Here is a 15,868-nt window from a genome sequence, read left to right on the forward strand (position 1 = left end):
CATTGGCTTTTCTGTCGTTTGAAGCAGGGCCTCTGGTGTCTTTTAGACACATGCTTTGGAATATGAGATGGGGAGGGTCACACAACACGGTTGCCACCGCAAGGGGCTGCCTATTCACCAACATCCCCCCCCCCAAAACTACAGGTCTTTTAACAAAAGGACATTTAGTGACTATTCAAAGTTATGATTTACCGTATTTTTTGGAGTATAAGATGCTCCGGAGTATAAGACGCACATTAGTTTTGGGGGAAGAAACCAAGAAAAAAAAAATTCTGCCTCTGCCTACCAGCATCCTTCGGTATTCATCTGGCTAGCATCTTTGCAGCAAACAGCAAACAGCCTGATTCAGCATGATTGGCGGTTGGATCGGCCTCCCGGAATACAGCCAATCAGCTGTTGCAGGCTGCGTGATTCGCCACAGTCTATCGCTGCCTCTGCGTGTCGCATTTTTGGCCTCTACACGCTCAGTTTTAGACCCGTTCCAGATCGCCACAGCACATTGCCACCCATCGCCGCAACCTGGAACCGGCTGAAAATGCGACACACGGAGGCCAAAAACAGGGCATGCGGAGGCCGAAAACGTGATGTGTGGAGGCCGAAAATACAACACGTGGAGGCGGCGATGTACTGTGGCGAATCACGCAGCCTGGAACAGGTCTGAAATCCGAGACCCAAGATTCCCGTCAAATTGAAATTTGGTAAATGATGTAAAACATTTTATGATGTAAAAAAATGACCCTAAAGCATTTTATGACCTAATACAAAAGGTCATAAAGCATTCCCTGTGGTCAACTCCTGATGCTTTGATTGTACTACACAGTTCAACATGGGCTACTTAGAACATAGAATAACAGAGTTGGGAGCGCCTTGGAGGTCTTCTAGTTTCCAACCCCCTCCCCATGCAGGAGATGCTATACCATTCTGGACAAATGACTGTCCGGTCTCTTCTTAAAAGCCTCCAGTGATGGAACCCCCCAACTTCTGAAGACAAGCTCTGGTTAATTGTTCTCATTAAGAAATTCCTCCTTAGTTCTAGTATTTCTATTCTATTCTATTCTATTCTATTCTATTCTATTCTATTCTATTCTATTCTATTCTATTCTATTCTATTCCATTCCACTCCACTCCACTCCACTCCACTCCACTCCATTTTCTATTCCATTCCATTCCACTCCACTCCACTCCACTCTATACTCCACTCCATTTTCTATTCTATTCTATTCTATTCTATTCTATTCTATTCTATTCTATTCTATTCTATTCTATTCTATTCTTATTACTATTCTATTCTATTCCATTCCATTCTATTCCACTCCACTCCACTCCACTCCACTCCACTCCATTTTCTATTCCATTCCATTCCATTCCACTCCACTCCACTCCACTCTATACTCCACTCCATTTTCTATTCCATTCCACTCCACTCCACTCCATTTTCTATTCTATTCTATTCTATTCTATTCTATTCTATTCTATTCTATTCTATTCTTATTACTATTCTATTCTTATTCTATTCCGTTAATTTTGTTAATTCTATTAAATTTATTCTATTCTTTCTTTTTTTTTTTTAAATACTTTATTGAATTTTCCAATTTTTAAAAAGACAATGTACAATCACAATCTTGATCCGAGGTGCAATGTTTACACATTTCATAGATCAAACATTAAGTGAATTTCATCCATAGCTATACAATATACAGTTCTATACAATTCTCTACATTTCTATACAATTAAGTCCATTTCGGGTGTCTAACAAATTGTAGCCTATTTTCATATTTTTATCCTATTCTTTAACCAGTTATACCAAATTCCCCATACTTCATAGTACTTGAAGTTCTCTTCATTTTTTAGCTCGCTCGTCAATTTAGCCATCTCTGCGCACTCTAGAATTTTATTTATTAATGCTTCTTCAGAGGGGGTAGAGTTGGATTTCCAGAGTTTCGCAAAGGCTAATCTAGCCGCAGTAATAATTTGAATTGCCAATTGGGTTTTATTGTTGTCGAGACCGTCTTCAATCATACCTAGGAGGAAGGATTCCGGGGCCAGTGCTATCTCTTGTCCCATTATTTCCGAGAGCCAGAGTCGGATCTTTAACCAAAACTTTTTGGTCTCAGGGCAAGTCCACCACAGATGGTAAAAGGTGCCGACCGTCTTTCCACATTTCCAACATAAAGCAGAGGAATTTGGAAATATTTTGGCCAGCCTGTCTGGGGCTAGGTACCACCTATGCAGCATTTTGTAGTGATTTTCCCTGAATGTTACTGATTTCGTTATTTTGAGATTTCTGTTCCAAGCTATCTCCCAATCATTGAAATTTAGTCCATATCCTAAATTTTTCTCCCAAATGCTTAGCTGATTTTTAGCTATCTTCTCGGCTCTATCCTCATCTAATATAAAGTTATAGATTTTCGATAGCATTTTCTTATCTGGTCCCCAAATAATTTTGTCAAAATATCCATATTTCATTTCAATACCACATTTATCTCTATCTTCTTGAAATCTAGACTTAATCTGAAGATATTTCCACCAATCCAGCATAAACCCCTGGTCCCTCAGCACTTCCAAGGGCTTGAGCTTCCCTTCTTCATCCAAGATATCCTTATATGTGCCCATTTTATAGTTCCCTCTTCTATTTGGGGCCACTAGAGCATCCATAATCGACAACCAGCTAGGAACCTTGGTATATATCTTCTGTCTAATTTCCAGCCATGTACGGATCAATGTCTCTCTAATTTTATGTTTATAGAAATGAGTTTTCTTCCTATCCTTTATGTCCCAGAGATAAGCGTGCCATCCTTCAAGGAGATCGTGTCCTTCTAGTGTCAAGATTCTACCTTCTTGTAATTTGATCCACTCCTTTATCCAAATTATTTTTGCCGCCTTTTGATATGATTCCCAGTCAGGGAGCCCGAACCCTCCCAAATTTATTCTATTCTTATTCCTAATCTATACTTGTTCTTACTGCTATTCTTTTCTGCCAACCTAGCAGTTCGAAAGCACGTAAAAAATGCAAGTAGAAAAATAGGGACCGCCTTTGGTGGGAAGGTAACAGCGTTCCGTGCGCCTTTGGCGTTTAGTCATGTCGGCCACATGACCACGGAGACATCTTCGGACAGAGCTGGCTCTTCGGCTTTGAAACGGAGATGAGCACCGCCCCCTAGAGTCAGGAACGACTAGCACATATGTGCGAGGGGAACCTTTACCTTTACCTTACTAATTCTATTCTATTCTATTCTATTCTATTCTATTCTATTCTATTCTATTCTATTCTATTCTATTCTATTCTATCCCTATCCCTATCCCTATCCCCTACCCCTACCCCTACCCCTATCCCACTATCCTGCTCTATTCCATCCCATCCTATCCTATCATTTCGTAATCCTAATCCTATTTCTATTCTGAATATCTTTGTGACTTCTTAAGAACTTTTCAGGTACAGTAGTGGTGCTGCCATTAATGAAAGCACTGAAGAATCTGGTAAGGAAATGTCGCCGAAACGTTGACCCAACAATTCACCGATTGTCTAGTAACCAAGAAAGTTAAGGCAAAGCCGTTTCGAGTTCCTTTCTCACGCCGTCGTCTTTCCCCCAGACATGTTTTGCTGACACTATCTGGGAATTTTTGCCAAGGTCATCTCTGCCCTCCTCTTCATGTACTGGTACTCCTCGACTTACGTACAACCAATTGTTTAGTGGCCCTTCAAAGTTACAACAGCACTGAAGAAAACACACCATTTTTCACACTTGATGACCATTGCAGCCTCTGCATAGTCATGTAGAGGCGAGGTGGTGCAGTGGTTAGAGTGCAGTACTGCAGCTACTTCAGCTGACTGCTAGTTCGGCAGGTCAGCGGATCAAATCTCACCGGCTCAAGGTTGACTCAGCCTTCCATCCTTCCGAGGTGGGTAAAACGAGGACCCAGATTGTTGGGGGCAATATGCTATTTAGTATACTGTCGATTGTTGTAAGCCGTCCAGAGTCCTCGGAGAATGGGCGGCATAGAAATATGACAAATAAATACATAAATAAATAAATAAATAAATAAATAAATAAATGTGATTAAAATTCAGACACTTAGCAACTGACTCCTACTTACGACGGTTGCTGTGTCCCAAGGTCACGTCATCCCCTTTTGCGACCTGACAAGGGAAATCAATGGGGAAGCCAGATTCACTTAACAACCATGTTCCTAACTTAACCGCAGGAATTCACTTAACAACTATGGGAAGAGCGGCCATAAAACGAGACAAAACTTATTTAACAGCTGTCTCGCTTCGCCACAGACACGTTGGGCTCGATTGTGGTTGTAAGTCGAGGACTACCTGTATTTTTTTTTTTTTTGAAAAGTTTTTTTTTATTTTTTAAATAAAAAATACCTGTATTTCTTAATTTGGCAAAATTGTTACCTTTTGTCCTTGTTAGTAAAAGATTAATTTTCTCAGAAGACCTGTACAGGTAGTCCTCACTTAACAACCAGTTGGTTAGTGATGGAAGTTAGAAACGGTCCTCCCCAGAGTGACCTATGACCTGGTTCTGGAGTTGCGATGGCCGCGCCCCACCTCCACGGTCATGTGACCGCATTATGGGTGTGTAACATTTAACCACTGTCTTGTTTAGCGACAGAAATTTTGCGCTCCAATATGGTCGGACGTCGAGGACCACCTGTAACTGGTGAGAAATATTTTTGGATTTTTCTCTCTTGCAATGGCAAATGTGCTTTTTCCCCACATCCTTCTGGCTTTCCGCATTGCTTCTAACTTGGAATGACCAAACAGATGCAAAATTAAATTCTCCTCAGAAAGATGTTGGGTGCAATTTGTTTGCATTCTCACAATCTTCTCCTGGATTAGCGACAATCTAGAATAGAATAGAATAACAGAGTTGGGAGGGACCTTGGAGGTCTTCTAGTCCAACCCCCTGCCCAGACAGGAAACCCCACACCACTTCAGACAAATAGTTATCCAACATCTTAAAAATTTCCAGTGTTGGCGCATTCACAACTTCTGAAGGCAAGTTGTTCCACTTATTAATTGTTTTGACTGTCAGGAAATTTCTCCTTAGTTCTAAATTGCTTCTTTCCTTGATTAGTTTCCATCCATTGCTTCTTGTTCTACCCTCAGGTGCTTTGGAGAATAGCTTGACTCCCTCTTCTTTGTGGCAACCTGTTCTGCCCCAGCTCCGGATTCCCAAGGATTGTGACACACACCAACGGTCCTTATCAAAGTTACAACATACCAAGAATAAACAAAGTCCGGCAAAGGTTGGCAACCAGCCCAGAAGACAAGATACGATAAGACACTCACTCTTCAAAAATGCTCTTTAATAATTACACGTCGTTTCCAGCAAGAAATTACTAAGTGCGTGGGACTTAAATAGGCTAAGGGAGTGGCCAATTATCCTCAAACCTTACTCTCGAGGAGACCTCCTCCTCCTGAGTAGCCACTCCTGCCTTTTGGCAGCCCTGCGTGCTCGAGCATTGAGGAGAGGCTCCTCCACTTCGCTCTCTCCACTTGAAGGAGCCTCTGGAGGTTCTGAAGGCCCTGGCTGAGTTTCTGCCTCTGGCACCACATCCTCTTCGGCCTCCTCGCTGTCCGACGTGAGCGCCGATTGCACAGGCTGCTGGTGCAACCCCACACCAGTCTCCTCGTCGTCATCGGGATCAGCCATGATCCGCTCAGGCCACTGGCGGGCCACAACACAGCTCCTGAGATGTTGGAAGACTGCTATCATGTCTCCCCTAGTCCTTCTCTTCATCAAACTAGACATACCCAGTTCCTGCAACCGTTCTTCATGTTTTAGCGTCCAGTCCCCCTAATCATCTTTGTTGCTCTTCTCTGTTTCTCTGTGTCACCAATGAATTGAACTAGATCTTTAGACTGCTCAATGCCGATTGTCCCAAATTTCAAGAGAAAAGATTACAGGTAGTCCTCAACTTAATGACCAAAATCAAGCCCCAAATCAGAGCCCCAGCTCTGAAGCTTTCTTGCCACGGTTGTTAAGTGAATCACTGCAGTGGTTAAAATTTAGAAAGACGGTTGTTAAGTGAATCTGCTTTTCCCATTGACTTTGCTTGTCGGAAGGTCGCAGAAGGGGATTGCATGACCCCCGGGACACTACAACAGTCACAAATGTGAGTCAATTCCCAAGCATCTGAATTTTGATCACGTGACCACGAGGCTGCTGCAACAGTCATAAGTGTGAAAAACGGTCGTAAGCCACTTTTTTTCAGTGCCGTTGTAACTTTTTTTTTTTTTAATTAGATTTATATGCTGCCCTTCTCCAGAGACTCAGGGCGGCTTACAGTGCGTTAAGCAATAACCTTCATCCTTTTGTATATTTTTATACAAGGTCAGCTTATTGCCCCCACAAACTGGGTCCTCAATTTACCTACCTTTGAAAGGATGGAAGGCTGAATCAACCTTGAGCCTGGTGAGATTCGATCTTTAATTGCAGACAGCTGGTGTTAAATTACAGTGCTTAGTCTGTTGAGCTATGAACTTTGAATGGTCACTAAGTGAACTGTGGTAAGTCGAGGACTACCTGTATTCTTCCCAACCATATTACAGAGCTGGCATTTTTTTCCCTCAGACCTCCCAACCCCCACCCACCCCCGATAATGGAGGGAGCAAAGAAGGTACATTCTGCAATAAGGGTTGGGTGATGGGACATGCAATGATTGGCTCTTAGAACTATCAGTCGACATGTGGCGGCACCGAGCACCGCCTCTGTTTGTCTCAAAGGCGGGAGTGAATGGAGGGGGCTATTGGAAGGACGGCCGGGGGGCACCCTGAACCCTGAAACTATTTTGTATTTTTTATATGGGTTTTTTTTTTTCATTTTTAATAAGGGACTTTTTTATATTTTTGTAATTATTATTTCTGTATGTTCTCTTTAATGGTTACTGTACTGCACCCAGAGATGCTTCTTGTGAGATAGGCGGCGGTATAAATGTGATTAATAAATAAATAAATAAAAGAGCCTTGGTAGTACAGTGGTCTAAAGCACCCTGTTATTAAGACCAGCTGCCTGCAATTACTGCAGGTTCGAATCTCGCCAGGCTCAAGGTTGACTCAGCCTTCCATCTTTTCAAAGGTAGGTAAAATGAGGACCCAGATTGTGGGGGCAATAAGCTGACTTTGTATAAATATACAAAAGGATGAAGGCTATTGCTGAGCACATTGTAAGCCGCCCTGAGTCTCCGGAGAAGGGCGGCATATGAATCAAATAAATAAATAAATAAAATGTCCATGTGCGGGAGAGAAGGTTTATGCATCCTCTAGGGGTGGGGGTCTCCAACCTTGGCAACTTGAAGACTTGTGGACTTCAACTCCCAGAATTCCTCAGCCTGGATTAAAAAACCTCAGGGACCACTGAGCTGTGGGGGGGGATTAGACTCTGGATCTCCCCACTCCTAGTCTAGCCCCTTCCTCATGACTGCCCATAGATCTGGGGCTGGCAGTGGTGGGATTCAAATTTTTTTCCTACCGGTTCTGTTGGCATGGCTTGGTGGGCGTGGCAGGGGAAGGATACTGTAAAATCTCCATTCCCTTCCCACTCAAGGGGAAGGATTTACTACAAAATCCCCATTTCCTCCCGATCAGCTGGGACTCCAGAGGCAGTGAATAGATGGGGGCGGGGCAAGTCAGAGGTGGTATTTACCAGTTCCCCGAACTACTCAAAATTTCCCCTACTGGTTCTCCAGAACTGGTCCGAACCTGCTGAAACCCACCTCTAGCAGGTAGACTGACTGAAAATCCCCTAAGAACACACGCTGGGAAGCATGGACCAATAAGGACTTAAGAGACGCAAGCCAAACAGATGTATGTCTTGAATGAGTGGGACCAGGTTAAAGACGAGAAGAACCAGAATAAAAATAATGCAGATATCATTGTTACAATATAGTTCATATTTATTCCCAATGGATCGAATCATTTCTTCCTTCTAGCATATTCAAAGTTGGTGGCCGTTTTGGAAAGGCTCAGGAGCAGCAGATCGAACGCTTAGGAAAGGGGGCGTTCGCTCTGCGTATTTCAGTTTTGACTATTGTTCCTATAAGCTAGTATTTCTCAATGTTGGCCACTTTTAAGATGTGTGGACTTCAACTCCCAGAATTCCACAGCCAGCATGAAGCATTCTGGGAGTTGAAGTCCACATATCTTAAAGTTGCCGGAGGTTGAGAAAAATTGCTATAGACAGATGATCAAGAGACACCAATTTATAATATCGCAGTGGGTATGACTGCTGTAGAAGTGTACAGGTAGTCCTCCATTTACGAGCATAGTCGGGGCCAAAATTTAAGCAAAACATGTTAAATGAGTCGTGCCTAATTTTATGACTTTTTTTGCTTCAGTTACCGACGGTTGTTAATAATGTTCGAAGTTACAACGGCACTGAAAAAAGTGACATGATCATTTTTCACACCTATGACCTTGGACACGTGCTCCATGGTCACATGCTTTACATTCAGATGCTTGACAACTGATTCATATTCTGACGGTTGCAACATCTTGTGGTCACATGATCATCTTTTGCGACGTTCTGACAAGCAGTCAATGGGGAAGCCAGATTCACTTAACAACTGCGTTACTAATTTAACAGTGTGGTGCGGTGGCCTAGAGGTGGAGCTTTCGCCACACAATCAGGAGGCTGTGAGTTCGATCCTAGGTAGAGGCTGATATTTCTCTCTCTGGGCACAATGAGAATATATCTGCTGCAAAACTCCACATTGGCGACCGGGAAGGGCATCCGGCCAGTAAACACTCAATTGCCCCGACTCCACCCCACAAAGGATTATGGGGTCATTAAACAACACACGTTCCCTTAACAAAGGAGGCAAGAAAAGTCGTAAAACGGGGCAAAACTCACTTAGCGACATAAATTCTGCACTCAATTGTGGTCGTAAGTCGAGGACTACCAGTATTAAGCCTTAGAAATGGCAGGCCTTTGAAACTGGAACGCAACCGTCGCGTTACAAGGAGAGGTTAATTTGTGGGCTTCCTCTCCCGTATGGATTCTCTGATGTCTAATAAGATTGGTGCTTTGGCTAAAACTCTTCCCACACGCCAGGCATTTATAGGGTTTCTGCCCCGTGTGAATCCTCTGGTGTTTAACGAGTCCCGACTGATCGCAAAAGGTTTTGTTGCAGTCCGAGCATTTATACGGTCTCTCGCCGGTGTGAATTCTTTGGTGCGACGTAAGGTGGGTGCTCTGGCTGAAACTCTTCCCGCACTCCAAGCATTTGTACGGCCTCTCCCCCGTGTGAATGGTCTTGTGGTTAATGAGGCCCGACTGGTTGCAAAAGCCTTTCCCGCAATCCGAGCATTTGTACGGCTTTTCCCCCGTGTGGATTCTCTGGTGGGAGGTCAGGCTGGTGCTGTGGCGGAAGCTCTTCCCGCACTCGGAACATTGATAGGGTTTCTCCCCCGTGTGGATCCTCTGGTGTTGAATCAGGCTGGTGCTCTGATTGAAGGTCCTGCCACAGCTTGGACAACTGTACGGTCTCTCTCCCGTGTGGGTCCTCTGATGGGAGGTCAGTTGGGTGCTTTGACTAAAACCTTTCCCACATTCTAAGCATTTGTAGGGCTTCACACCAGAGTGGAGAAGCTGATATTCGGCAAAGTTGCCGTTCTGATGAATACTCATCCCAAAACTTGGGTTCTTGTTGGGTTTCTCCCCTAAGTGGCTTCTCCACTGGTCGCCCTGGCAATGTTTCTTCCTCTCTTCCATTGATTGTCCCCGAATGATGACTTCATGGACATCTTCCTCCTGGCAGGAAATGGCGACGTCACTCCTTTTCTCTAGAGGGATCCCCTCAGATCTGTTTGATCCGCCCTGCTTCCGTAAGTTTTCTTTGAGGACTTCGATAGGGTTGGTTTCTGAAGGCATCTCACAAGGTTCCATCTCGTCTTCATTCTTCATTTCTCCCACTGGAATAAAAAGAGAAAGAGATTAAAACAGTGGAAGAAGCTGTGCCTCAGATGAAGGGCCCACCCTTGTTTGTTTTAGGCCATCTACATCTAAAACGCAAACAAACCATGGTTACAAAATAATGGTTTCCAGATGGTTACTAAACTTTAGGTTTAATCTGAGATTTGAACCCTCAGCCTAGCTCCGTGGTGGCGAATCTATAGCATGCATGCCAGAGGTAGCACTCAGAGCCCCCTCTGTGGGCACGCAAGCCGTCGCCCCAACTCAGCTCTGCCATGCATGCGCGCACGCCTTCCGCCAGCCAGCTGGTCTTCGGGTCTCTGCCACCCATGCGCAGGGGGTGGGGGGCATGTGGGTGGGGCACACGCCAGTTGGTGGGTTTCACTTACCTTTGCTACCAGTTCACTCGTGCATGTGCAGAGTGTATTTGATGACATCCGGACGGGTGGCGGAGCCTCCTGCCACCGCCGCTACCAGTTTGCCCGAACTGGGGCAAACCAATAGCAACCCACCACTGGCACATGCGCATGTGGGGCGGGGGCATGTGGGGAGGTGCACGAGCATGCGCGTGGGAGTGGGTGTTGTGGCTCCGTTACCTGAGCCTGTGTTATCGGCAGAAGAGGAGAGGAGTTGGCAAGGCCTCCCTCTCCAGGACCCTCCTCTCTGGCAATGCCTTCGGTGTCCGCCGAAGGGCAAGAGATAGGGCCGGGGCCAAGCACGTCCATGCAGCCACAGGTGGACAGTAATGAGGAAGATGAGTCTTGGCTGGATCCTCAGCAGCGTCACAGAGATAAGTGTGCGCAACAGAGGAAGAGGCGTGTCAGGGATTAGGCTGAGTCATTGGACCACACCCCACAGGGTATAAAAGAGGGTGTGGTGGCCGGTTCAGCTCTGTGACAAGCAAAAAACGGATATCGGACGACCTTCTTTGTATTTACTGGACTTTGTTGATTATTGTGTATTAGTCCGGCTTTGTTCCCGGACGAAGGGAGAAACTCCCTCCTTGTGAGTAAAGAATACCTGGCAGCCAGCCACTGAGTTGCTGCTAATTCTGATACCAGATAAACTGTTGTCGGCTGAGTTCTTTAACTGTTGCCTGTCTGTGGGGGTGCGTGTGTGAGATGGGGACAGAACAGTGAGGCGCATGTGGGGGGGCCACTCAGAAATTGTGAATTCTCCAATACTGGAAGTTTTAAAGAAGAGATTGGACGACCATTTGTCTGAAATGGGATAGGGTTTTCTGCTTGAGCAGGGGGTTGGACTAGAAGACCTCCAAGGTCCCTTCCAACTCTGTATTGCTTGATATTCTCCAAAGCACCAGGAGGCAAGACAAGAAGCAATGAATGGAAACTAATCAAGGAGAGAAGCAACCTAAAACTAAGGAGACATTTCCTGACAGAACAATTAATCAGTGGAACAATTTGCCTCCAGAAGTTGTGAATGCTCCAACACTGGAGGTTTTTAAGAAGAAATTGGATAACAATTTGTCTGAAATGATATAGGGCAGTGATGGCTAACCTTTTTGCCACTGCGTGCCAAAAGCGGGGGGAATGCAGAGGGGTTGCGTGTGTGCGTGACCACACCCATAATTCTATGCGCCCCACCCCTGCGCATGTGTGCGTGACCCCCCCCACTGCGCTTTTCTCGCTTTTGGCATGGTAGGCCCGTTTTCCGCCCTCCCCAGGCTCCAGAGCCTTTCTAGGAGCCTGGGGAGGGCGAAAATGGCCTTCCCCACCCCACTGGAGGCCTTCCGGAGGCCGGAAATGGCCTGTTTGCTGACTTCCAGTGGGCCCAGAAGTCCCGAAAATCAGCTGGCCGATGTGCGCATGTGTGCCAGAGCTGAGCTCGCGTGCCCACCGATATGGCTCTGCGTGCCACCTGTGGCACGCGTGCCATAGGTTCGCCATCACAGATATAGGGCTTCCTGCTTGAGCAGGGGGTTGGACTAGAAGACCTCTAAGGTCCCTTCCAGCTCTGTACTGATTGATATTCTCCTGTTGTGGCTCCGTTGCCTGAGCCTGGGCTATCGACAGATGCAGACTCTGAGAGTGAGGGAGAGGAGTTGGCAAGGCCTCCCTCTCCAGGACCCTCCTCTCTGGCAATGCCTCCGGAGGACACCAAAGGCCAAAAGATAGGCCCAGAGCCAAGCACGTCCCCGCAGCCACAGGTGGACAGTGACGAAGGAGATAAGTGCTGGCTGGATCCTTGGCAGCGGCGCAGGGAGAAGCGTGTGCAGCAGAGGGGAAGGCATGCCAGAGATTAGCTGAGTCACTGGACCACACCCCACAGGGTATAAATGTGGGTGTGGTGGCCGGTTCAGTTTGTAACGAGCAAAAACTAGAAATAATCCATGATCTCTGCGTTACTGGACTTCTGCCTGCCTTGTCAGACTGCATTTGGACTAATCCTTGTATTGCGGAAACTTTGCCTGCTTTATCGGAATGCTTGCAGTCTAATCTTTGTTTTGTGTGAGTAAAGTCTGAATTGGCAGCTAGCCACTGGGTTGCTGCCAGCTTTATCTTCAAAGATTTTGTCGTGTGGCTTATTAACTCCGGGCCATCCGTGTGGGTGCGTGTGTGGTACGGGGACAGAACATCTCCAAAGCACTGAACGGCAAGACAAGAAGCAATGGATAGGAGCTAATCAAGGGGAAAAGCAACCTAGAATTAAAGAGAAATTTCCTGACAGTCAGAACGATTATCCAGTAGAACCCCAGAAGTTGTGGATTTTGGAGGTTAACAGTGGAGGTTTTAAGGCTAACACTGGAGGTTTTAAGACCCTACTTAAATAGGGGGTTGGACTAGAAGACCTCGAAGATCCCTTCCAACTCTGTAATTCTATTATTCTCCTTTCCCAACATGAGGTCCAGAGATCTTCAAAAGATGAGTGTGTGTGATGGATGATGGGCATGTGGGGATAGGACCAAGGCCTACAGGGATCCAATGGAGTGCAATGGAGGGAGAGAAAGCTTGGGGGGGGGGGCTGCAGTGTCCCTATGGTTGGTCGTAAGGGCGAATGACCGCAGGGGCTCTGCAGTGGATGTAACCTTGAGATGGGATCATAAGTAGCTTTTAGGGGGTCTGTCATAACTTTGAATGGCTACTATGTGACTGGTTGTTAAGCAGTCCTCGACTTATTTATTTATTTATTTATTTGTTTGTTTTAATTTGTATACCGCCCTTCTCCAGCAGGACTCAGGGCGGTGAACAGCCAGAATAAAACAGAACATACAAAATTTAAAAACAGTTTAAAAATAATTAAATATTTTTGGCCACAATTTAAAACAACCCAATTAAAATCAATTCAATTTAACCAAAACAGTGGGATCAAGCCAGCCCGGCTAGGTGAAATAAATAAGTTTTCAGACGAAAAGTCGGACGAAAGGTCCGGACTTACGACCGCAATTGAGCCCCAAATTTATGTTGCTAACTGAGACATTTGCTCAATGACGTTTGCCCCATTTTACCACCTTTCTTGCCCCCGTTGTTAAATGAATCATCGGAGTTGTTAAGTTTGCAACGTGGTCGTTAAGCGAATCTGGCTTCCCCGTTGACTTTGCTTGTCAGAAGTTGGTGAAATCTGATCGCCTGACCTCAGGACACTGCAACCGTCATAAAGATGAACCAGTTGCCAAGCCTCTGAATTTTGATCACGTGGCCACGGGGATGCTGCGTTGGTCATAAGTGTGAAAAACAGTCATAAGTCATTACAACAGCATTTCAGTACTGTTGTAAGTTTAGTCACTAAAATGAACTGTTGTAAGTCGAGGACTACCTGTACGCCACTGAAATGTCCACCCTTCTGGCCCTAGAATAAAAGATTCTGAAGTTCTATCAGATAGAATCGATTGCTGGCAACCAAGGTTAGCTCAGCCAGGGGAATCACAGAAGGTTCCCCTTCTGATCCAATGGCCTGGCATCCCGCTCACCGTCTTCCTGCTCAGTTGCGGCATACAGCTGCCTCTGCTCCGTATCAGGGGGAGCCTGGTTGGCCTCAGAGGAATGCAGGGAGCTCTCTTTGATGTTGACCTGGAATTAGCAGAGAAGGAACAGTTTTAGGATAGGACAACAGAGCTGGGAAATGTCGACTGTGTCCTTTGCCACATGGATAGTGCTCAAACCCCAAGCTGTAGGTATTTATTCCCAGATGGGATTGAGTTGGTCTCCCATTGAGTTCATTTTTCATCTCTCTCTCTCTCTCTCTCTCTCCCTTCTCCCCCCCATCTCCATCTCTCTCTCTCTCTCTCTCTCTCTCTCGTTTCCCCGAAAATAAGACCCTGTCTTATATTTTTTTGAATCTCTTGTGGCCCGTACGCGGCCTGTGCAACTAGTAGCTGATTCAGACAGCGAGGAGGATGGTGTGGTGATTCGCCAGTAGCCTGTGCAGCTGGCACTCGAGTCAGACAATAAGGAGGCTGGAGAAGATGTGGTGCCAGAGGCGGGGATTCAGCCAGGGCCTTCAGAACCTCCAGAAGCTCCCTTAAGTGAAGAGGACGAAGAGGAGGAGCCTCTTCTCGATGCACGGGCGCGTAGAGCTGCCAAAAGGCAGGAGTGGCTCCTCAGGAGGAGGTCTCCTCAAGAGTAAGGCTTGGGGCTAATTGGCCACTCCTTAGCCTATTTAAGGAGGAATGCTGACTGAAGCAATTTGCAGGAAACAACTTAGTTCACATACCTTCCTGTCTTGTCTTGCTTATCTTATCAGCTTCCTGCAAATTGTTTCTGGGCATTCTGCCAACCATAGTAAGCTTTCAGTTATTATTCTTTGAATCCTTGGCGGCTGTTAATGCAGTTAATTAACAGCCGTTGTAAAAGACTAGTTTATTTAGTAAACTAAGGTTTGAATGGACTTTGTGTGTGCTGCGTTCTTTGGGGCCGTAGCTGGGGCAGAACAGAACCCTGAAATAAGCATTTGGCCTTATTGCCATACGCTCAAGAGCCCAATTGGGCTTATTATCAGGGGATGTCTTATTTTGGGAGAAACAGGGTATCTACCTACCTACCTACCTACCAGCTATCATCTCTCTCACTCACTCTCTCTCTCTCAAGGGCCACCATCAGTGAGCTGTTGGACAGCATTACTTGCTCTGTTGTGTGGATGTTTGGGTGGTTCAGGGGTGGGAAATTTGTGGTGGGTAGGAGTGTGTTTGGGGATTGTTATGTGTGTTGGACCTGGTCTTGGGGTGTTAAGTGAATTTCGTTGTATGGGTATACTGTGTATATACGTACAATGACAATAAAGTTGTTGTTGTTGTTGTTGTTGTTGTTGTTGTTGTTGTTGTTGTTATTATTATTATTATTATTATTATTATTATTATTATTATTATTATTATTATTTAATCTTTAGTGAGATTCACAGCCTTTGAGGCTGGTTAATAGCTCAGCAGCTCGAGTCCTAACCAAGGACCTAGGAACTGTTAAGGTATCGTCGGAGGATGTAAGCTTTTCCGAGTAAGGTGGTTTTTTGTAGAGTCCAAATGTTCAAGTCCGGCAAATTGAGAATTTCTAAATAGCGGGGTAGCCCTTTGGGTATTGCTCCAAGGGCTCCAATTACAATCGGGACAACACACGATTTCTTTTTCCACAGTCGCTCAACTTCAATTTGCAAGTCCCGGTACTTTGTGATTTTTTTCTTGCTGCTTATCTTCAATCCGTGCATCACCAGGTATTGCAATGTCAATGAACCATACTTTTTTCTTTTCAACTATTGTTATGTCAGGTGTGTTGTGGACCAAGTGCCTGTCAGTCTGAATCCTGAAGTCCCACAAGATCTTGAGTTTCTTATTATTTATTATTATTATTATTATTATTATTATTATTATTATTATTATTATTATTATTATATAATATAATAATATTATTATATTATTATATTTATATAAATAAATCTTATTTATTATTATTATTATTCTTATTCTTATTATTCTTATTAATATCTCTATATCT

At 45.1% G+C, this 15,868-nt stretch overlaps 1 protein-coding gene across 1 annotated transcript in view; it reads right to left on the minus strand.

Annotated features, from left to right (window-relative positions):
- Positions 1 to 7,884: 7,884 nt before the first annotated feature.
- Positions 7,885 to 15,868, minus strand: part of LOC117674804 (uncharacterized) — a 42,419-nt gene continuing 34,435 nt past the window's right edge. The window contains exons 7-8 of the mRNA XM_087885258.1: positions 13,855 to 13,954; positions 7,885 to 9,925 (exon numbers count right to left, since the gene is read on the minus strand). Coding sequence (XP_087741384.1) covers positions 8,919 to 9,925; positions 13,855 to 13,954 — 1,107 coding nt within the window. The 3' untranslated portion in view covers positions 7,885 to 8,918. The remainder of the gene's footprint in view (positions 9,926 to 13,854; positions 13,955 to 15,868) is intronic.

This window comes from Pantherophis guttatus, chromosome 2, assembly GCF_059756535.1.
Source record: "Pantherophis guttatus breed Tessera chromosome 2, ASM5975653v1, whole genome shotgun sequence".
Lineage (NCBI taxonomy): Eukaryota > Metazoa > Chordata > Lepidosauria > Squamata > Colubridae > Pantherophis > Pantherophis guttatus.